Below are 23,038 nucleotides of genomic sequence, written 5' to 3' on the forward strand. Positions count from 1 at the left end.
ATACAGTCATTTTTGGGGAAGGAGGGGGTGCAGTGTAAGGAGGGGGGGGATGCATTATTAATGACTGAGGATCTTTCCTTACTTTTCATTAACGTTTCAAGATTTTTTTTTCTCTCTCTCTCTTTTTTTTTCTTCAATGACATCAATGCAAATGTGTCTGTCAGGGGCCAAATGACTGGCACATTTTGTGAATGGAATACTCAGTGACTGTGATGACGTCATTGGTCCGCTGGGGGGAACAGCCCCAATTTTGCATTGGTCACTAGAAGGATCAGGAGGCTCTCATTGGTTGGCTAACAATGATCAAACGCCTACACACTCTTATCCAGGCGGTAGATATAAAAGGCTTGGGTCCCCCATTGGAAAGCATTGAGATTTGGCTACACTGCTTGGAGGAGTCTCTCTCCCGCTAATCAGCACCTCTCTAGGACCATTGGCTGGTGAGTATAGTCCCAAAGCTGCAAACCTGCCTGTAGTTAACGAGTCAGCCACCTGCAGGGAAGGGTCACAACCTCCTAGGCATTGATCATTGAGTCACTGCTGGGAATGATCGATTGACAGGACATCATTTGTCTTTCTACTGAAGATTTACCTATGACAACTTGGGTGTTCTGTTGACTGGAGAGTCAAGAGTAGGGAGCCCGTGACTCTCGAGCTGCTGTGGAACTACAGATCCCAGCATGCCCTTAGCCACAGCAGCTGGAGAATTACAGGTTGTCTGCCTCTGCTGTGGATGTCCATGGGCTGTCTTGTCTTTAGGTGGGGGCTATCTGTATTCCAATGAAGGTAACACAGCCTGCGCCACTAATAAGATTGGCAAATAAGATATGCCTTGGTTGCAACACTAAGAGATTGGAAGTTGTATGTGTGATGGATAGAGGAATGAGGAGCTGGGACTGGCTGCTCTTAGGTGATTACTCATGAAGAGATGTTAATGCTGATGGGATTGCTGGCTGGCAGCCAATACTTCTCCTTTAAATCTCTGTAGAAAGGACATTATGGTGGTACTGAAGATCTCATCCCTCCTTGCTGTCTTGGGCTTGGTAGTTTGCCAGATGTACAGCTCCCGGGCATCGCCAGTCAGGTAAGGTGGCTCTGTCTGTCTGGCCCATTATCTGCAGCCTCAGAGATAGCAGTTGTAGATTACAGAGCTGGCAGACCCTCATCCCGTACCTCTCTCTCCATAAAGACCTGGCTTGGAGTCGTTGCCTGACCGGGTGACGGTCAGTGACTATGAGGCGCGGAGGTTACTTAACGCATTGGTCAAGGAATTTGTACAGATGACAGCAGAGGAGATGGAGCAGGAGGGCGATGGGAACAGGTAAGCGTGGATCCATCTTCTGGGTGAAAATTGGGAGTGGAGTCACCTTATGCACATAACACATTGATGCCACTGCTTTTACACCTTGGGGTTTATACACAGCACAGAGCACATTAATGCTCCTGATTCTGCACCTGGCCTAGTGGGTCTATGAACAGTACAGTCCACATTTCTTTATCTGATTTTAAACCAAGGGGTGGCATTACTTTACCTGATATTTACACATAGGGGCCTATGTACAGTACAGAGCACATTACCGTCCCTGATTCTATACGTAGAGGTTCTATTTACTGCACAGAGCATATTACTATTCTTGAGTCTGCACCTAGTTGTTCAATGTACAGTACTAAACACGTTACATTTCCTGATTCTACACTAAGGCATGGATTTACTAATACACTAATACTAGTACACTAATGTTCCTGATTCTACAAGTAGGGGGCCTATATACAGTACAGAGCACATTACTGTTCCTGATTCTACAAGTAGAGGGCCTATGTACAGTACAGAGCACATTACTGGTCCTGATTCAACAAGTACAGGGCCTACATACAGTACAGAGCACATTACTGTTCCTGATTCTACAAGTAGAGGGCCTATGTACAGTACAGAGCACATTACTGTTCCTGATTCTACAAGTAGAGGGCCTATGTACAGTACAGTGCACATTACTGTTCCTGATTCTACACTAAGGCATGGATTTACTTTTTACATTTTATATACAGCCAGGGACCTACATACAGTACATAGCACATTAATGTTCCTGATTCTAGAAGCAGGGGACCTATGAACAGTACAGAGCATATTACTGTTCCTTATTCTACACATCAGGGGCCAATGTACAGCACAAAGCACATTACTGGTCCTGTTTCTACACTGATGGATATATGTACAACACAACACACACTGCTGTTCTTAATTTTATACATTAACACGGATACATCTATATACAGTACCAAGCACATTACTGTTTCTGAGTCTACACTGGCAGATCTATGTATAGTAATTCTACAGTGACAGATTTATGTACAGTACTGAGCACATTACTGTTTGTGATTCTACACAGATGGATCTATGTACAGTACCAAGCACATTACTGTTTCTGAGTCTACACTGACAGATCTATGTATGGTATAGAGCACACTACTGTTTCTGATTTTATTTATAGGGGCCTATGCACAGCACAGAGTACATTACTGTTTCTGATTCTACACTGATGGATCTATGTACTGTACAGAGCACATTACTGACCCTGAGTCTACACTGACAGATCTATGCACAGTGATGAACATATTACTGCTCCTGATTCTACACATACAGAACTGCCATACCTTAGTCTACCAATACAGATCTATGTACAGTACTTGCTTCTACAAGTACAGTCTATGTACAGTTCAGAATACATTGTTATAACTATCTTAGTGACTCCTCTACAGTATATAGCATATCAATCTATATTATAATGCACATAGTAGTTATTTTTTACCTTGTACACCTAGGTTGTCTATAGTACAGTGCATAACTTTGTATCAGCTTTTGCACATAGGAGCCCATGAACAGCACAGAGCGCAACAGTGTACCCATAGAGGCTCCTGTACAGTACAGAGCACAACAGTGTACCAGCTTTTACACCTAGAGTCCAATGTACAGTGCAGAGCACAAAAGTGTGCCAACGCATACACGTAGGGGGCCCTGTACAGTGCAGAGCACAACAGTATACCAGCTTTTACCCATAGGGGCCCCTGTACAGTACAGAGCACAACAGTATACCAGCTTTTACCCATAGGGGCCCTTGTACAGTACAGAGCACAACCGTATACCAGCTTTTACCCATAAGGGCCTCTGTACAGTACAGAGCACAAGAGTATACCAGCTTACACCCTTAGGGGCCCCTGTACAGTGAGAGCAGAACAGTGTACTAGCTTTTACACCTAGGGTCCCCTGTACAGTACAGAGCACAAGAATATACCAGCTTATACCCTTAGGGGCCCCTGTACAGTACAGACCACAACAGTGTGCCAGCTTTTACACCTAGGGTCCCCTGTACAGTGCAGAGCACAAAAATGTCCCAACTTTTACACATAGGGGGCCCTGTACAGTGCAGAGCACAACAGTATACCAGCTTTTACCCATAGCGGCCCCTGTACAGTACAGAGCACAAGAGTATACCAGCTTTTACCCTTAGTGGGCCCCTGTACAGTACAGAGCACAACAGTGTGCCAGCTCTTACACTAAGGATACCCTGTACAGTACAGAGCACAACGGTGTACCGGATTTTACATCTAGGGTCCCCTGTTCAATGCAGGGCATAAAAGTGTGGCAGCTTTTACCCGTAGGGAGCCCTGTACAGTGCACAGCACAACAAGATACCAGCTATTACAAATAGCCATGCACAGTGCAGAGCACAACAGTCTACCAGCGTTTACACATAGGGGCCCCTGTACAGTACAGAGAAGTATAGTTTTTCAGCTTTTACAAAGCCCCTGTACAGTACAGAGCACATCTGTCAGACTTCACACCCGCATATTGTTTATGCTTATAAGCCCAGTGCTGCCCTGTAATTGATGTAGAGGTGAATCTCACACATTTCCTGAGAGCACAGGACACCAGGGTTACCCTGCACAGCACTGAGCGCACAACTATCACCTACTTTGCTGCACACAACACTCACATGCTGCTGCACTCACCTCACTCCTGAAAATCACATTTGTGTCCTGAGAAAATTGCTGCTGTTTTTGGTTTTCTTTTTTCATTTAATGATAATTATTCTGCCACATAATTGCAGAGCCCTTAACTCTTCCACTGCCACAGGTTATCTGCAGAGTGTGAGTCAGTGATAATCAATATGTCAAATTCCTAATAAGTCATAAAGACAATGGATGGTCCCCATTGGAGGCTCCATGGGGGTATGCAGGATAAATTGAGAGAGAGAGAGTGAGGTATGTTATTTATTGCAGAGAAGGAAATCCAGGGTCTGGGAGGTCCTCAGCCAGTGTCCCGCATGCTCCCCCCCCATAATAAAGGCATGGAGTGTAATGGCAGCTGGTTTGTCTGCAGTGAGAGCATTAATAATAACTGGGCGTTCACATAATGCACTCAGCGATGACTTCATTTACTGAGCTGAGAGATCAATGGCAAACGCATGCCCTGCATTGGAATAACCCCCAGGCCGGCACTACAGCATGACTAGGTGACCTCAGCATGTCAGCACCCCCTTACTGCAGCTAGGGCTGTACCCCAATTCTGCCTGGAGGCACATGGCATGCCCTCTACTCACACTGACTGAGCCCCAAGCATGAGCCATGGGCAGGGTAGCAGGCACTGGGCTGGCTGCTGGCATGGAATGTGAATGGGGAGACAAAGTTGCACGAGGACGCATGGGTGTTACTACTTTAGTTTGGCTGGTTTTTTTTTTTTTTTTTTTTTTTGGCATGTTCTTTTTTTTTTCTCCCCTCTCTCTCTGTCTCCCCCCCTGCAGCTTGGATAGACCCATGTCTAAACGTTGCTCGGGCCTGAGTACTTGCACGCTGTGGAAACTGTCCCAGGATTTGCACAAATTAAACTCTTATCCTCGCACTGATGTCGGTGCCGGCACCCCCGGCAAGAAGAGAAGCACCCTGGGGGCCACGGACAATGAACGTTACGCCAACTACGGCGAGCACTTCGATATTAATAACTAGGGACTTGCTGCATGTTCAAGAGTCTTGTTTCAGCACTGGACAGGGCACCCCCAGCTGGAGCTCAATGCCACCAGGACTGGTCTTATCCTGAATTACTGTAGATAGGTACAAGAGCCACACCCCTGTAACCCAATCACACAAGCACCAGATTATTATTACTATTACTATTATTATAACTATTATTATTATTTAAGAAAATATCTCCCCCCCAAAAAAATGAAGAAAAAAAAAAGCTTTTTGTCCTTTCCATTGCCGCTTCTATGCTATGTACAAATAAAGTCATCTCACATGCCTGCTCAATGCACTTAGTTAATAAACCTATTTTTCTACAAGGATAAGCATGGCTGTTTTATTAAGGATAATGCTGTAGGCTGTTCTGCTAGGGGTCTGCATGTCACATACCACTTACTCACAGAGGGGTGATGCATGAATGTAGCAAATTATCATCCAAGGTAAGAAAACTTTTTTTTTACTTTTCTTTTCTTGATTCAGAAGGGAAATAGTTTGTAGAACATTAGATTTTGGGGGTAGAGGGTGTTTGGTGGTTTGTGCCCTGCTCATCCTATACAGTGTTAAATGTCTCTGTCTTGACAGTTCTATCATTTGGAAGTGCAGGATGTCTGGGGGTAGCAGGATGTCTGGGGGTAGCAGGATGTCTGGGGGTAGCAGGATGTCAGGGGGTAGCAGGATGTCAGGGGGTAGAGGAGGCTTTTGGAAATTTCAAACAAAGTCATTTTGTAATAGAATAATCAAATGTAACTGCTTCAAAGCCAGATAAGAAGGGACATTATTGGTTTGTAAATGCTGTTTATGTATTTCCAATATACATTTGGTATGTTAAGTGGATGTTTAAAATCACAGTAATAAGGGGTATATTTACTAAAGTGTGGGTGATGTTGCCCATAGCAACCAATTAGATTCTACTTAACATTTATCTAGCGCCTTCTAGAAGATAAAAGCTAGAATCTGATTGGTTGCTATGGGCAACATCTCCACTTCTAAAAACTCTCACTTTCGCAAATATACCCCTAAATATAAGTTTGTAATATTCTGTATATAAAGTGGATCTTTGATACTTTAGGTCAGAGCAGCTCAACAAGGCGCTGGAGTGGTACAAGCCTGAAGTTGGCAGGCATGCTGGGGCTAGTAGTTCCACAGTAGCTGGTGAGCCACAGGCTTATGCTGTGCTAGATGTATTTTAATCTGTTGGTCCTATCATGCACAGTACAATCAACGTTCTGGTCCCAGTGTGGACCTTTGTGAAGATGACTGAGGTCCACACTGGGACCAGAACGTTGATTGTACTGTGCATGATGGGACCAACAGATTAAAATCTAATTTGCTCAAGTCTCGGAAGTGCAACCGTTTTTTGTAAACTTTTTTATTGGGACTCACTCCTGTATCCATCCGGGTTGCTACCCCAACAATACATGTGCTTCTACGAAAGTGTGGACTTTGGGCCTGATTCATTACGGATCAATACTGCGATCGCAACTGCGATTACGCCCGCAGTCACTGCGAAAATATGCTAATGAATGCATTCGGAATGCCGTTGCAACCAAACATAAGGACGCCCACTTTGCCTTGCACACATTCATAATACTTTGCAAGTATGCGAAACCATCGGTAACATCGAGTACCATCGCAGCCTCACGCACACTTGCGCACGGTCAGACCATACTCATGAATTGCTAACCTCATCACATGCAGTGAAAGCCCAAGCTGTGTATGGCATCGCAGTGGCTAATTTTATGCACGCCTCTGTAACGGCGTAGAAACGCACTGGCACGCCTGCGTTTCGCCAACCCCCCCCCAAATGCTCACTTCCTGTCAATCACTCTGCGATGGATCTGCGTAGCCCGATCACAGTGAAGTGCATGCGCACTGCTATACATGCTCAGAACACAACAATCGGCCGATTGCGTGCGTAATCGCAGTTGCGATCGGTAATGAATCAGGATCTTTATATCTATCTGCATATATAAATATGTGTGTGTGTGTGTGTGTGTGTATATATATATATATATATATATATATATATATATTATATACACATACATTTAGAAAGATAGATGATAGAGTATATTTCTTTTACTTGGATGCAAGATTTTATTGCTATATTAAAGCTTTTATTAAAATTGAGATTATATTTTTATTATCTTAAGAGCCCTTCTGTATAGCAGCAACGCTATGATAGTTCATATATATATGTACCCTAGCGTTATGGATAAAGATTTCACGTCTGTCATTGTCACCCAGCAGTGTGGCGACGCAGAAGCGGGCGTGTAACATGGCGACATGTGTCACACACCGCCTGGCTGACTTCCTGAGCCGGTCAGGAGGAATGGCGAAGAATAATTTCGTGCCCACCAACGTCGGCTCCAAAGCATTTGGCAGGCGAAGACGAAGCCTTCACATCTAAACTTAGCAATGACATCAGGAATACGGTAATCCTCGCAGCGCTGGCAGCCAGCGTCCCTGCGCCCTCGCTCTCTGCTCCCTCTAACCGACTGGACGTTGTCTAGTCCTGTATCATCGTTTCCGTGACAGCACTTTTAGGATCCTTTTGCTCTAATATCATCGCTGATAACAGCTGATGGATTCTTTTTATTTTATTTTATTTAACGACACATCACAAAGATACGTCAGGAAGTAAATGGAGCCTACGCTCATCTTTTTATTGTGATATACACTTTTTTTTTTAATTTTAGTTAAAATGTGTAATCCATTAATTAATAATAAGATACATTTTAGAATTCATTTTTATAGTCCCTGGTTGTAGCATTTTTATTTTGTCAGCTCTGCAGCAGCACTTATAGTTAACCGTTTCCATACTGCATGATTTTGCCAGTTAACCCCTCTACCCTTCCTTACCCACAGGCTGCCCGTCAAGTTTTTTTGTAGTGAATGAGTCATAGATAAGACAACTGTCTTTTCAATCTGACTTGATAGAGGTCAGGTAGATTCTGCCTCAGCCTAACAGCTGGATTAAAACAGTATTAGTATGTGCTTTATTTCCGCCATATACCTACGTAAAGCAGAGTAATAATGATTTGCATAATATTCGACTATCGGGCGCAGATTTGCTTTATTTTTATGGATTGACATCACTTTGAGCAAATCAAATCCTACAGTATATCTGGAAACTCAAAAAAAGCCAAATGAAACACAATAACTATAACTATACATAATTGTACCCATTTTTTGTTTTAATCCTCTGTCTGTACTATAACATTGGCTATATTCAAAAGTGCGGCTATGCAATCGTATAGTAAACTGATATTCTGGTTTATGTACAATACTGCATATATGGACAACATTGATCACCGGTTATAGGACGGATGTAAAGCTTCCATTTATTTCAGTTTCCACTGGACAGTTGTGATTGTGTGTGTTAATTCAGGACAAGCACATTATATACCTTAACTGGGGTAATTAGTGTGAGTAGGTCTCAAGAATTTATTTCTATTTGGTAACCAAAAGATGAGCAGGGGGCAGCTGCTATTCTGGGGTAACTCAGGGCATCAGACGTACAGCAAAATAAAAGATGCCAGCAGATGTATTTAGAGGTCTATGTACAGAACTAAGCCTTGAAGAGAGATAAAGTGAATATAGTACCAACCAATCAGCTCCTAACTGTCACTTTAAAGGGTGTTTGAAGAATGACAGTTAGGAGCTGATTGGTTGGTACTTTATCTCCATCCGCTTCATCTTTCCAAGGCTTAGTACATAGACCCCCCCTATGTCTTTTACTGCCTGTAGTCAATTTCCCACAATGCAATGATGTAACTAAACTGTACAGGTAAAAGATGCCCAACTGCAGTATATTATCCTTAACTATTACACTAGACCAGGGGTCAGGGAACTTTTTTACCTTTTACGCCAAAATATATTTAGATACGCCGACATTACCCCCTTGATTTGAAAGGAAGGAAATCATATAGTAGTGCCCCCATATAATGCCCCTGTAGTAGTACCCCCATATAATGCCCCTGTAGTAGTGCCCACATAGTTATGCCCCTGTAGTAGTGCCCCTGTAGTAGTGCCCCCATAGTTATGCCCCTGTAGTAGTGCCCCCATAGTTATGCCCCTGTAGTAGTGCCCCCATAGTTATGCCCCTGTAGTAGTGCCCCCATAGTTATGCCCCTGTAGTAGTGCCCCCCGTCATGATATCTCTCCCATAGTGCACATGGAGAGAGGCGGAGGCTGGAGTTCAGAAGAGAACTCCAGCCTCCGGCTAACGCGGCGCTGCAGGGACGGAGCCGGGCGCCCGCTGGTAATAACATCTCAGCGTGCGTCCGGGCTTAGAGCCTCCCTGCGGCACAGCCGGGCATGCATATGAATCATTCTATATTATAGAATGATTCATAGCCCGGCTGTCCGCCCATTACCCCCAGGAATTATCATTTTTACCCCATGTGGGGCAATTTACCCCTGTTCCCTGACCACTGCTCTAGACTTACTCAGAATATCCTTACACGGGTTGGGAACACCAAGTTGAATTGTCGTATTGTCAGAACTGGCCGGGGGGACGGTGGTCTTAGGGAGTACCTGGCTGAAGTGGGGCCCCAGTTATATATGATCTGCTCCAGGGCTGTGAGGTATTAGAAGGGGTGGTTATCCCCCAAAGTACAGAGCAGGGGTCCTAACACTTCTGTCATGTGGGGGAGAGAATAATGAAGGGATTTGAACTGAAGTTTCCTTTAACAAAATGTATTTAAAGGATTAATATATGGTTACAACAACCTGCATGAAACTATATTTTACAGTTGAGGTTACCAGGCCTGTCGAGATTTGCCGGGCCCTGATACTGAGGGGGGGGGGGGGGGGGCATATGAAATCATGAGTGGACTTGGCCATACCCCATTGTAAACACCTGGGCCCTTTACAAAAACTGCGCCACTGAAGATACCCCCCGGGGGTTGTGGTTGTGCATCACAGGGAAGCCTGGACCCCTAGGCAAGCCCAGGCCTGGGTAACATGTACAGCCCCTCGGCACCCCTTAATATCACTCTCTGTAATAAACCAAACGTCATCCTTTTTAATTCATTTTGCACAGTGTTACACAGTCTTACATGAATATTGTTTTCCATCGTATAAGGGTCATTCTTTGCATTTCAGATTGCCATGAAAATGAGACGTCAACTTTCTTCCAAAAACATCAAGAAGGCCAAATGGAAATATTTTGCATCGTACTAGACAAACCCATGGTTTATTTTTTTCTGTTTTTTTTTTTTTCGTTTTTAAACATTTTGCTAAAACATTGCTAGCGCTCTTCTGTTATTTATTGAAAAAAAAAAAAGAGGTAGTTATTTATTTATTTATTTCAATAAAATTATATTAATTATATATTATATTTCAAAATAAAATGTGATGGCATACTTTGATTCTATAAATTCCGGCATAATACATACGCAATGTGACTCATGCAGCTTCTAATGGCGACTTCGCGACTCTCGGGGATTACACAAATGAGATGGCGCTCTGTGACGGATGAGTTGAAGTATGGCGTGCCTTGCCTTGATGTAACACATTGGACTGACATGATTGTACAGTATGTTCAAAAAATATATATATATATGAAAACTTAAACATTGTATCAATTGTGTATTTCAGCAAGATTAAAAAAAAATGTATTTTAGATACACCTGGACGTTCCCTGCTTCTCTTTCTTTATGTCAGTGATTGCCGCGGTTTGGGGAATGTGTTTGTTAGATGCCACGTTGCAAAGTCAGGGTCACAACAGCGAGGATTAATATATAGTTTATGGAATGATCGCAACAACTCATTGCTAGACCCAAAAACTGATCCCAAATCACGGCTTGATTCAGATGGTGGATGCTACTGTACGCCAAAGTGTGCGCAGTAGGGCGATGTTGTTTGTACTGCGCATGCTCCCCCGTCATGCTGCCCACGTGTAGCGATGGTTTAACGATGGCAACCGTAATGATAATTTGGGCGCAGAGTGATTGGCAGTCTGTGCGGTTATGGGAGGTAACAGTGAGGGTGGTTCGTCAAAGTGCGTACCGCAAGCGTTTTGTAGGCGTGTTGCAGCCAGCGCCGACTTACTTCCGGCGGACTTTCTGAGCAGCCATAGAGATGGCGAGACTCATAGTGCGTCTTTGTACACAAACGGCGGATTAGAGACGCAGCCGTCGGTTGTCTATGAACAAATGATAGCGAATGCGACATTAGCATGGATTCTCGCTATCGCTGCATACAAAGCCGCAACTGGGGATGTGAGAGGTATCAAGTCCTGGCCGGCAAAAAGGTTTCATAGTATACAGTAAGGCATGTTAATGTGCACGCACATGGGCGGATCCAATGTACACATGTACTGGGTGAGATCCGGTTGCTTTAGGCTGGAAGGTGACGGCACCCCCAGTTCGGCAGAAGATGTCCGCTCTAATGATGTCACCCAGCCCTTTTTATCTCCGAGGGGCAGCCAGAAAGCACGGACCACAACTCTCTGCACTGAGAGCTTATAAATCTGCCCCACGAGCAGAAGTTCCAGGTCTTTGATTCACACATCAGCTTCATCAATGTCACATAAGTCCTTCATACACAAAATTCCGATCAGCAGACATATGGGTCTAAGCACTAAGCCTTGGAGCAGGCCTGGCCAACCTGAGGCTCTCCAGTTGTGAAACTACAAGTCCCAGCATGCCATGCCACCATCATACTATTACAGAATACTGAAACTGTGGCAGGGCATGCAGGGAGGTGTAGTTTCACAACAGCTGGAGAGCCACAGGTTGGCCAGGCCCGCCTTGGAGAGAGATCAAGTGGATGAAGCAATAACCAATCAGCTCCTGTCAGGCTGTGTTTGAAAAATGGCAGTTAGGAGCTGATAGGTTGGTACTTTATCCCAATCCACTTTCTCTCCAAGGCTTAGTACATAGGGCCTGATTCAGCATGGATCGGAGTTGCTAATACGCACACAATCGGCCGATTGTTTCACACAGCGCATGCGTACGCAGTGCGCAAACTGGCCACTGCGATGGGGACTGCGATGGCAGCGGCTACACAGACCCATCGCAGAGTGATTGACAGGAAGTACCATTTGTGGGTGGTGACGGGGGGGGGTTGGTTGGGCAAACGCAGGCGTGCCAGTGCGTTTGAAAGGCGTTGCAGGGGGCGTGCATAAATTAGCCACTGCGATGGCCTGCGCAGCCTGCGGCCTCATAGCGTGCGCTGAAGTAAGCAGTTCCTGAGTGCGGTCTGACCCTGCCTTACCTGTGCGTATGGGTCCGATGTTACTCGATGTTACCGATTACTTCACTATGTTGCCAAAGTATACGAATGTGAGTAAGGGGAAGAGAGCGTCCTTATGTTAGGCTGCAATCGCAATGCGAATGCAATCATTTGCATATTACAGCTGATATTAGCAACTTCGTTGCATGTGTATTAGCAGAATAGCGATCCTTACTGAATCAGGCCCATAGACCCCAAAGAAAGTTATGCAATATGAAGCAAACATAAGAAAAGCCTCCGGTCCATGTAAATCCCTAATATTACACTATAACCAGCTTCAATGTACACACTGTTATGATTCTGTTGCATCCTAATTATTATATAGTATATTGCTTTATGTATACAGCTTTGCTGTATTACAAATGACCCATCCGCCTACCCCCAGAATATTTAATTACCACTGTTTACATACATTTGTGCCTGTCCGCATAGGCTGATTGCAATGTTGTGTCCATATGCTTATAATTAACTAGGACCTGTCACGTGCCCACCAGCCTCTCTATATTAGTTTACCTCTGAGCACATGGAGAAAAGTAGTTTGAGTTTATATAAAACTAACGATGTTACCCGTCGCTATAGAAGGATTCGCGGATCGCAGTGAAGACATCTGGATTTCCCGTAATCGGATTCTCAGCTGCCTGATTTTATTTCAGGAAAACCCGGCTGTTTTTGTTCCTGCGATGTCACTTCAGTGCCAGGCTGATGACTATATTACAAAGTACCATACAATAAATATATGAGACAACACCGCCCCCAATAGTGCTGTAATAGTCACATGTACCTATTGGTAGTAAAAAAAAAAAAAAAAACGTACAGATTTTTTTTTTCTTGATTTTTTTTATAAAAATATCTATTTCCTTACATATATTTTGCTAACTCAGCAACTAAAATAATATTACACTGAGAAAACCCAGCAACATGTAAAAAGAAAAAAAAAATCATATACAGTTTCTCAGCTCAGACACTTAGGGGTCTATTTACTAAAGCCTTGGATGGAGATACAGTAAAGTGAATGGAGATAAAGTACCAGCCAACCTGCTCCTGTCGTTTTTCAAACAGCCTGTGACATGGCAGGTAGGAGCTGGTTGGTTGGTACTTTATCTCTGCTTAGTAAATAGGCCTGATTTGAACGGTATTGCACAGTTGCTGCGACTTTGTACTCAGCGGCTGTGCTATAATATGATAATGCCACAGGAGGGAACCATCGGAATTGTACGCAAACGATCGGGTTTTGCATACGATTCTCCATCAGGCCCAATGTAACCTTCCTGTCCCATGGGGCCTATCCATTAAGCGACCTGAAATCCTGAACGTCTAGCGTTCAGTCCTTCAGGTCGCCGGGTCGGTGCCGCACTGAACGGCGTTCACTGAACGTCTTTCAGTGCAGGATCCCGTCCTCCTATCTCGGAACATGGGGAACCTGACGAGTGTCGTCAGGTTGACTATCATGTTCCGTAGATAGTCGGGGTCGGCAAGGACCCAGCGCGCACGCGCATCGCTGGTCCTTGCCGGCTATCCTTTACACGACTTTGTGAACAATGCGACCGAAACCTCCTGTTTTTGGTCGGATCATTCCAAAAGTCGTGTAATGGATAGGTCCCTTTAGAGATCACTTAATAAGTTATGGGGGGAATTATAGTAGCCTGTGAAATGCTGGCATGGCATGGTTGAGATCCCAGCGAGTCTGCACAGTGTTTTACAGTGACAAAAACCCTTTTACATGTATTTCATGTCAAAATATTGGGCAGACTTGCTTGCCTGCAAGTCGCAGGCCATTACTTGTCTTGTAAGGCCAAGCAGTGTGCTAATGTACAAAACAGGTTGTCCACTAGGGGCGCTGCAGCTACTCACTAATATTAAAGGACGCCTGTCACCTACAGACAGTGAAGATGGCTGTCCTGTGGGCTGCTGTAATATTTATGAGAATGCAGCCTTTCAGTTGTCTAGAGCGGGGTTCCCAACCACGGTCCTCAAGGCACATTAACAGTCCAGGTTTTAGGGATAGCCATACTTGAGCACAAGTGACTTATTTAGTACCTCAGTTATTTTGATTTAACCATCTGTGTACAATCATGGATATCACTAAAACCAGCACTGTTAGTGTGCCTTGAGGACTGAGGTTGGGAATCACTACTCTAGAGACTAATGACAGCAAGGTAGGTGTTTCTAAAACATTAGGGTTTATTATAGTCGTGTGCATACCTCCCAACATTTGTTGGGAGGGAGTCGGGACCTGCACGGGCCGAAGGCGCGCTCGTCCGAAAGGGGGCGTGGCCTAACCGTAAAGGGGCCGTGGTCTGATGACACCCCCCGTTTACATCACTAATGGGGCGTGCCCAGCATCTCCGAGCATAGCAGAGCAGCATGTATGCTTCCCCGAACTCCCCCCCCCCCACTGCGGGACAATGCGGCCGGCGGGCGGGACAGCGGGACAGTCCCAGAAAAACGGGACTGTCCCGCTAAATGCGGGACAGTTGGGAGGTATGCGTGTGGTTATTCTATGATCCCCTTTGCTTGCTGCACTATAAGACAATCTAGGGTAGATGTTCTAAGCCTTGGAGAGAGACAAGGTGGAGAGAGCTAAAGCACCAACCAATCAGTTCCTAACTGTCATTTTTCAAACACAGCCTGTAAAGTGACAGTTTGGAGCTTATTGATTGGTACCTTATCCCTCTCCACGGCTTAGTACATCCTGATCTCCCCCTCTATACGCCTATGTGCGTACAAAGAACATGAACCGAACATAGCCACCGGTGTCAGTGCAACTGATGGCGACACGCCCGTGACTAGTAGCCCCCTCCCTCATTTTCCACGCAGAAATACCCATGGATCTGCGTGCAATATCGATCTGCGTCTCTGTGCTGGGAATTAATGAGACGCATGCAAAGTGCGGCTCGGACACATGCACAGAGGGAAACCATCGCTCACTTGCGCCCAATGGCTTCCCTGCGTCCACCTCTATACCATGCCCTCTATCTGAATCCATAAGTCTGTCAGCCCATCTGCTTACAGTAAAGGAAGACTGCCTGCTGTTCTGCCCCCTCTAAACCTTTACACTGAGCCGCTAGACAGGCCGTTTCAGTGCATTTTCTGTGTGATTACAAAAGCGGCACACTTTTATCATCGGTTCTGTGACATCATCATGTCCCTATTTTCAGGCTTTGTTACGAAATGCGCAAGAATCTGCAAGTCAAGATGGTGACAAGGAGTTGCGACACTCTGCAGCCAACGATAGTAGATGTGTGGATTGGGGCAATCTGAGCACCAATCTTAGCAATGAATTAGGAATACAAGGTATAAATCAGCATAGACCAGGCATGATTTAGAAGAAGCAAAAATGTAATGTTATAAAATTGGCCGCCATAAAGTGGTAAAAGGATGGACTTTAATGGGATCATTCTAATATTTGTACTATAGCCATTTCCAGATGGGCCCCAAAAACATGCAGTAAAGTGCAGACTGATTTATCGGTACAGTTCCCAATACCGGAATATGGATGCCAGGTTCATAAATAGCATAATACGTACAGGGGAGTTTTCAGAGAGGAGGGGGTCTGAGTGCGTGCCCAGGGCCGGATTAAGGCTTGTGGGGGCAACTAAATTGTGGGGGCCCTCTTCAAGCCACACGGAGTCCCCCCTTCTCCCTACCCCTAGCCACCCTGAGCCTCCCACCACCAAACCACACGGAGCCTATTGCTCCGCCGGCGCCACTGACTTACCTCAGTGACAGCGTGCGGGCGGGACCTCCCGGCAGAGCTGCTTCATAGTCCTTACTCCTCTCATCAGCGTCACGGATATAATGCGTGACGTGACGCCGATAAAAGGACACGGGAGCCGCTCTGCGCTGTATGCAGCAGCCCTGACTGTGCTGCTACATACAGTAACACCGGAGCGCGGCAGTGAGCCTCACTCCGGGGACAGGTGTCATTGGACACCTGTTCTCAGCAGGGTTACACTGACCCTGTGTAGAGGCCTCTCCGTGTGTGGGGGCCCAGGGATGACCGCCCCTGTCGCCCCCCCCCCTTAATCCGGCCCTGTGCGTGCCCCCTCCTCTATCCGGATCAGTAGACTCTGGCATTGTGCCATGGTGTACTGCGCATGCACAGGTCTCTGGTAACATGGCGTCTGTGCCATGGTCCTAGAGACTTCTATACTGTGCATGCGCAAATCTCTGAGCAAATGGCTGCCATGCCATTTTCCTGGTGATTTGTGCTGCTGCTGCAGTTCTGATGCTGGCCTCTGGAGCGGTATTAAATATGGGTGCAGGGTGTGTGGGGTGGGCATAGCTACTGTGAGTGCAGGGTAAGGGTTTAGAGATAGTAGATGCAGAGTGTGCAACTGCTATTGGCTCAGGCCGCCTCTGGGGCCCGGCCCTCTCCCTGCACCGAGTTACACGGCCATCTCCAGTTTTTCTATTCTCACCAGTGCTGCAGCAGGGCATCTGGGCTCAGAGCTGATCCAAGTTACAGCCATTGCTAGCTGCTGCCTGCATGTATTGTGATGTCACACTGTAGGTCAGAGCTCTATATAAAGGATGCCCAGCTACTGGCAGCCATTTTGTGGCTACATCCATCTCTAGCTGCTGCCTGCATGTATTGTGATGTCACAGTGCAGGTAACAGCCCTATATAAAGGATGCCCAGCTACTGGCAGCCATTTTGTGGCTACAGCCATCTCTAGCTGCTGCCTGCATGTAATGTGATGTCACAATGCAGGTCACAGCCCTATATAAAGGATGCCGAGCTACTGGCAGCCATTTTGTGGTGACATTTTCTCCTACATTGATGCTCTCTGAGTAGTTCCTGCTTTATTTAAGTGACTTTGGATAATGACTACTGATAAGGACTTTTAATTATATCTTCCAATAAGGCCCTGAATGAACAGCATCTTCAGAAAAGGAATCTGAATAGCATCTTTAGGTAAGGACTATACAACAAATTTTACCCTGTCACCCTTAACCCTTCAGACACCTCCCTCCATTTTATCTGCAGTTTTTAATTTAGAAACAATGGATAAAGCAAATGATTAATCTGATATGACGCTGTGTGACTGTAGATGGGTGCACACTTGTCCAATCCTCCGGGGATCCAACTCCAGACCGACCAGACTGTTGACACAATCTTACTGGGGACCTGGATGCAGATTCAACACCCAATATAGACCTACACACCTGTCCAATTTTGCAGCAGATCTCAGACAATAGGTGCATATAATGGGCCCAGGCTGCTGCAGAGCAATCTGCTGTCACTGGCCCAGTCATCTCTGCCTCCATCTCTCCTTAAAGTGAATGATAGCCGCCTTATATACCATGTTATATCATAAACATTTAGGATTAGGGAGACTATATATATTTTAAAAAATATATTTGTTTCTTAACAATACTTACTATATGCTAATCACCATTCATTTAATCCTGCATATCAGCTATGTAGGCAGATAGCTGCACTATTAGATCTTTACAATCAAAATGGATAAAATGCTAAATCATTGCACATGGGGGGCTCTTTGGAAATTTTGCTATGGGGCCCACATAGGTCATGTTACACCCCTGGTGCTGGGGGTGCGATGCTATGGGGCCCGTCTACTTTTGGTGGAGTGAGTAATGGGATGAGAGGAAGGAGGGTGCTGAGAAGTCTGACAGGGGCCCTGCAGTTTTGATGATCCCACCTACAAACTGCTTCTTATGGTGCGTACACACGTAGCGATTTAAATGATCGTTATCGTTACCGTTCAAATCGGTCATTTAAAAGGTCCCTACCAACTCACCATCGACCAGTGAAGCGTGGCCACGTATGGACGATAGTGATATCGTCCATCGGCGGTGCATGCCGGTCAACTTGCTCGATATCGAGCAGGTTACTATAGGGACTTGTCTGTGAGTAGGTGGTGTGCTGGATGATCAATATAAATCATCCAGCACACCAGGGAGGGTGCATGACAATCGCTATGTGTTTACGCACCATTAGTCACAGGCACAGTTCAGCCTGTGACTAGGAAGCTGTTTGCTGTAGGGGATCATCAGCGCTGCGGGTCCCTGTCAGACTTATCAGCCCTGTCCCTCCTCTCACAGGACTGTCCTCCCCAGCATCAGTGAGAAGAGACCCTGCTATGGGGGCCCCATAACTAAATTTCTACCATCAGCACATGCGTCTGAGTCGTACTGAGCATGCGTCAAGGTACATTACCGTAGCCACTTGCAGAGAGTATTTATTTGCAGTGTGATTGACAGTCAGGAAGCATTGGGGGAGGTAACAGGGAGAGGCTGCAGGAAGAGGCTGCTACCATTTCGGGGGTGTCTCACCCTGCGTCTGCGATCCCATATGCAAGGAATATGTCTCCGGCGTCTCAATTCCCACGCCCACTCTGCGGGACCAGAGGCTCACTCAGGACTGCGGTAATCGAACCACCTGCGACCGATGCTGTGCCTGTGTACACACAGATGCTGCAACATTTGATGCAGATGCTTGGATTTGCAAAGCCGCAGGTGGGCGTATTTTTTGCGTATTTGCGTATTGCGTATATTTTCGCATAGCAGCTGTGTACAAATTCGCAGCTGCGACAGCATTTTTTGTTCAACTCCGAATTGGTCTCTCTTTTACGATCCGCTGGTAACTAGCAACAACAGTATGTCCTCTGCTGATGTATTAGAGAATAAGTATCTGTCTATTTAATAAGCCTTCTGTGCGGTTCACTTGTTCTGTATACAGAAAAACATTTGTATAATAAAATTTTCAGCTTCGTTCATAACATTGAAAGCTAATAGGATTACAGGAAGCCCATATCTGGGCTATTACAGGCTCTGATTGCAATAAGAACTGTATCTTTTTCATATAGCACCAGGCCGACAATCTAATCCTACCTCTCCACACTCAATATTATATTGTACGGTAGAAGTTTCTCATATAAAACCCACTGGATTCAGCTCTATTCCACAGTGCACATATTACTGCTGAGAACATGCATAAGTATAAAAATGCTCAGCACACAGAGGCCCTGATTCAGAGCCGGACGCTCTGAAAGAGCGCTCGCTCTGAATCAGGGCGTTTTTTTTTGTGCGGCCTCCTGGCCGCTCGCATAGCTGTGGGTGACCACCCACAGCTATAGCGAGCAGCCAGGTTGATGGTCGTGATGGTCAAGACCATCGCGACCATCGGGCTTGTGACGAGACCCTTGTGGTAGGGTCTCGTGGCCGCAAGCCCCAGAGAGATTTCGGCTCTAACAGAGCCGGAATCTCGCCACTGACATCACTCGTGATGTCAGTGGCGCCGCCTCCAAACGGCAGGCGTTCACATGGGAACGCCTGCCGTTTGGGTAGCCACCCCCCCGGTCCGCCCACCAAAGGGGGCGAGCTGTCACTCAACATCGACGGATTGCCCGTTGCTAGCCAGGCCTCGCGCATCCGTCGTGCGCATGCGCTCTGGGCCACCATCGACCTGGTTGCGACCGGGTCTGAATCAGGCCCAGAATCCTAATGCTGTCCTGTGTGAGGATGTGTAGATCCACACCTGGTGCACCTCAGCTAGAGATTCACACCTAGGGGGTCCTCCCCTGGATGGTGTCCTGACTGGTAGAATCACACCTTGTGGCCCTAACCTACAGATTCACACCTAAGGGTCCACACCTGAAGGATCACACCCGGGGGCTCCTCTCTGGGGGATCACATCAGGGGGGTCAGGCTGACCACACCTAGGGACTCTAACCTTGAGATACATACCAGAGGGACCTCACCTGGAGATTCACATCTAGGGGTCCTCACCTGGAGATTCACACCTAGGGGTCCTCACCTGGAGTGGTGTCCTGAACAGTAGAATCACACCTAGTGGCCCTAACCTACAGATTCACACCTAGGGGCCCTCCTCTGAAAGATCACACCTGAGGGTTCTCTCTGAAGAATCACACCTGGGGTGTGCTGACCTGAAGAATCACACCTAGGGACTCTAACCGTGATACACATCTGGGGGTCCTCACCTGGAGATTCACATCTGGGGTCCTCACCTGGAGATTCACATCTGACGGTCGACACCTGAAGGAAATCACACAAAGGTCCGCACACCCTGAGGTCCACACTTGCAGGATCGCTTTCAAAGATGAAGGTCCATACCTCTGGGTGAGCAGACCTTTAAATCGGCTTGTCTTCACAAAAGCCAGATTCTATTGGTAGATGGTGCTGTGCACAAATGAGAAATAAGATTGTTCTTTTTTTTTTAATGTAGTCAGGGACATATTTACTAAAGTGAGAAAGTTTTTAGAAGTGGAGATGTTGCCCATAGCAACCAATCAGATTCTACTTCAACATTTTACTAGCACCTTCTAGAAGATAATAGCTAGAATCTGATTGGTTGCTATGGTCAACATCTCCACTTCTAAAAACGCTTACATTAGTAAATATACCCATTAGGCTTCCAGCTACCCTAGGCTAGCTTGCCTTTATGATAAAATTATCCCTGGGTAAAACGTGGATCTCTCTTTATTCAGTATATGCATTAAGATAATTATTATTTATTGAAGCTCCTAAGATTTGTCTGTTTGCTGGACTGAAGCTAGCCATACACTGCATGGTAATCATGTAAACCAGCCTGAAATTGGCTCAAAAATATCCTCGATTGGATCTAACCTGCCCCATCCACCCAACCGCAACGGTATACGTTTAGGAAGCTGGGCGTCGTAATGCCGACAGCCGGCTTCCCAACTAATTAATCCCGGCGAGGGTTAAATGACAGGCGTCTAAATCTAGACGCCTGTCATTTTACCGACGCCGGGAGACTGGCGCCCGGCATCCCGATCGAAGAGATGCCGGGCGCGGACAGCCACGCGGGAGGGGGGAAGGTTAGGTTAGGGGCTCCCGGGGTGGACTTAGGGTTAGGCACTCCCTTGGGAGGGTAGGGTTAGGCTAGGGGGAGGGAGGGTTAGGGTTAGGCACCCCCGGGGGGAGGTTAGGGTTAGGCGGGATTTGAACCGCCGGCCGTGTGGCCGGCGGTGAATGATACCGAATGCACTGTAACTTCATGTTCATGCTGTGAATGGAGATCACCTCCACACATTGCTCAGGGGATGGAGGTGTTCCGATAATTGTCCCGTCGCTTCTCTCTGGGCAGCAAAAGGGGTTGCGAGTGGCTGTCATGGAGGGAGGTGACTTGGCCTCTTTTCCAGGCGGCTGGCAGCACCAGGCTATACCCTACTCACCTGGAATGGTCATTCCAGGCCTAACTCAATAGTATGAAGCACTAATAAGCAGACTCAGGATGTGACTCTCACAAATAATCATTATACTGACTTTTACTCCTTTTCTGATTATACTCATTCCCATTAAAGTCGTGCATATACTGACTCTTGGACCACACCTTCAATTAATTACAACTATTCTCCTAAAATTAGCAAAGTACGATGTTTGCATTTCACAGCAGAATCGGCTGGTGCCAACTCATTACAGAATTGCAGCTCCTTCCATTACTTTTGCACAAACAGTGGCGGATTTAGGAGTCACAACACCCCCCACCCCCACCCCCACTGGATTCTGATGAGACTCTGCCTCCTCCAGCTACCATTTTTTTTTGGGGGGGGGCCTTTTGTGGGCTCTTCTGGGCTCCCGGATTCCACATGCAAACGCTCCCTGTCTCTCTCAGATATGATCCTAAGCTTCCGGGCTCCTAGACTGCATATGAGCCCCCTCCTGAGACTCCCCATGATGCATCACGTGTGATGTAGTCTTTGTCCTGTGTCCAAATAGCAGTGTCTGAATTGGGACACTAGAAAGCTCGGGTGCAGGGGGGCTGCTGTGTCATCCCAAGCTAGTGATGCCCCTAGGCATTTGCCTAGTGGGAAATCGGCTCTGTGCATAGTCACTACCATACTGACGAACAAAGCCTATATACTTAGATGCATGGATGTAATTGTACTGAAATTAGTGCATGATGTCCAAAACTGACTTTCATTGTATCTATAACTGTAATATGATGACTCACCGTTATACAGGCTGCAAATAATACCCGTGTAATCAGATAATTAATTGGTCCAGGCTTTATGTAGTAGCTAATGAGTGAACCAGTGATTAAGTGCACTAACCTACACTAATTGCAGAACATAACTGGCGATTATTTGGGTATATAGTTAGCTGACTTCTGGCCAATGGAGTTCACAGAAAGAGGACACGGCAGGGCCGTAACTAGGGTGGCGCGACCAGTGCCATGGCACAGGGCACCGCAGGGCTTTGGGCGCTGTTTAGGCCTGTCAATTTTCCTGTTTATTATAATTCTCACATGTAGCTTCCTCTTCTTTTATCCCTAGCATCTCCCGGCTTCCTCTATCTCTTCCCTGGCCCTTCCCCATGAGGCCATGGCCCTTTTTCAAGTGCACAATTTTATGTCCCTATTTAAAAAATGGGGAGGCGCCAATCCTCTCTCTGGCACAGGGCACCAAAAAGTCTAGTTACGGCTCTGGGACACGGTTATATACAGCTATCTCCAGGGTGCTCTTGCTCCATCTAGAGAGGTAAAACCCAGAGCGTTCTTCACTGCAGGGCACCGGAAAGGACCCCCAGGTGAGGCCACAGGAATGGCCCGTGTCCCACTACACTTGGGTTGGACGGTTGCATATTAAGGAGCCATAAATCTGGGACTATGAAGGGCTACAGTGATAACTAGAGAACTAGGATAAACTTTCTCTAGAAGTAGAGTGGATTGAGTTAACCAGGTGTCTGGCTCTATCTGCTGCCCAGGTCCAACCCTCTCTGGGATATCACCTGTCTCAGGGCCAGATTCACGTAAGTGCAATGCTGAACTCAAATTT

At 46.3% G+C, this 23,038-nt stretch overlaps 1 protein-coding gene across 4 annotated transcripts; it reads left to right on the forward strand.

Annotated features, from left to right (window-relative positions):
• The first annotated feature begins 365 nt into the window (after nt 1-365).
• CALCB (calcitonin related polypeptide beta) lies at nt 366-10,613 on the forward strand. Of its 4 annotated transcripts, none has more exons than XM_088450319.1 (5): nt 366-440; nt 989-1,084; nt 1,190-1,321; nt 7,261-7,448; nt 10,123-10,613. In XM_088450319.1, exons 2-4 carry the CDS (start codon nt 999-1,001, stop codon nt 7,421-7,423), a joined length of 381 nt encoding a protein of 126 aa, XP_088306445.1. In that variant the 5' UTR covers nt 366-440; nt 989-998; the 3' UTR covers nt 7,424-7,448; nt 10,123-10,613. The 4 variants fall into 4 exon arrangements, with proteins under 4 accessions (XP_088306445.1, XP_088306446.1, XP_088306443.1 ...); XM_088450320.1 differs by having other exon boundaries at nt 7,264-7,448; XM_088450317.1 differs by lacking the exon at nt 10,123-10,613 and adding an exon at nt 4,800-5,453 and having other exon boundaries at nt 7,264-7,346.
• Nucleotides 10,614-23,038: the final 12,425 nt, after the last annotated feature.

The sequence above is a fragment of the Taudactylus pleione genome, unplaced genomic scaffold (assembly GCF_031769625.1).
Source record: "Taudactylus pleione unplaced genomic scaffold, aTauple2 ptg000515l, whole genome shotgun sequence".
Classification (NCBI taxonomy): Eukaryota; Metazoa; Chordata; class Amphibia; order Anura; family Myobatrachidae; genus Taudactylus; species Taudactylus pleione.

Coding starts and splice junctions, on each gene's coding strand:
- CALCB (XM_088450317.1), top strand. CDS start 999: ATGGTGGTACTGAAGATCTCATCCCTCCTTGCTGTCTTGGGCTTGGTA. Junction 1,085..1,189: donor TCCCGGGCATCGCCAGTCAG/GTAAGGTGGCTC, acceptor CTCTCCATAAAG/ACCTGGCTTGGAGTCGTTGC. Junction 1,322..4,799: donor CAGGAGGGCGATGGGAACAG/GTAAGCGTGGAT, acceptor CCCCCCCTGCAG/CTTGGATAGACCCATGTCTA.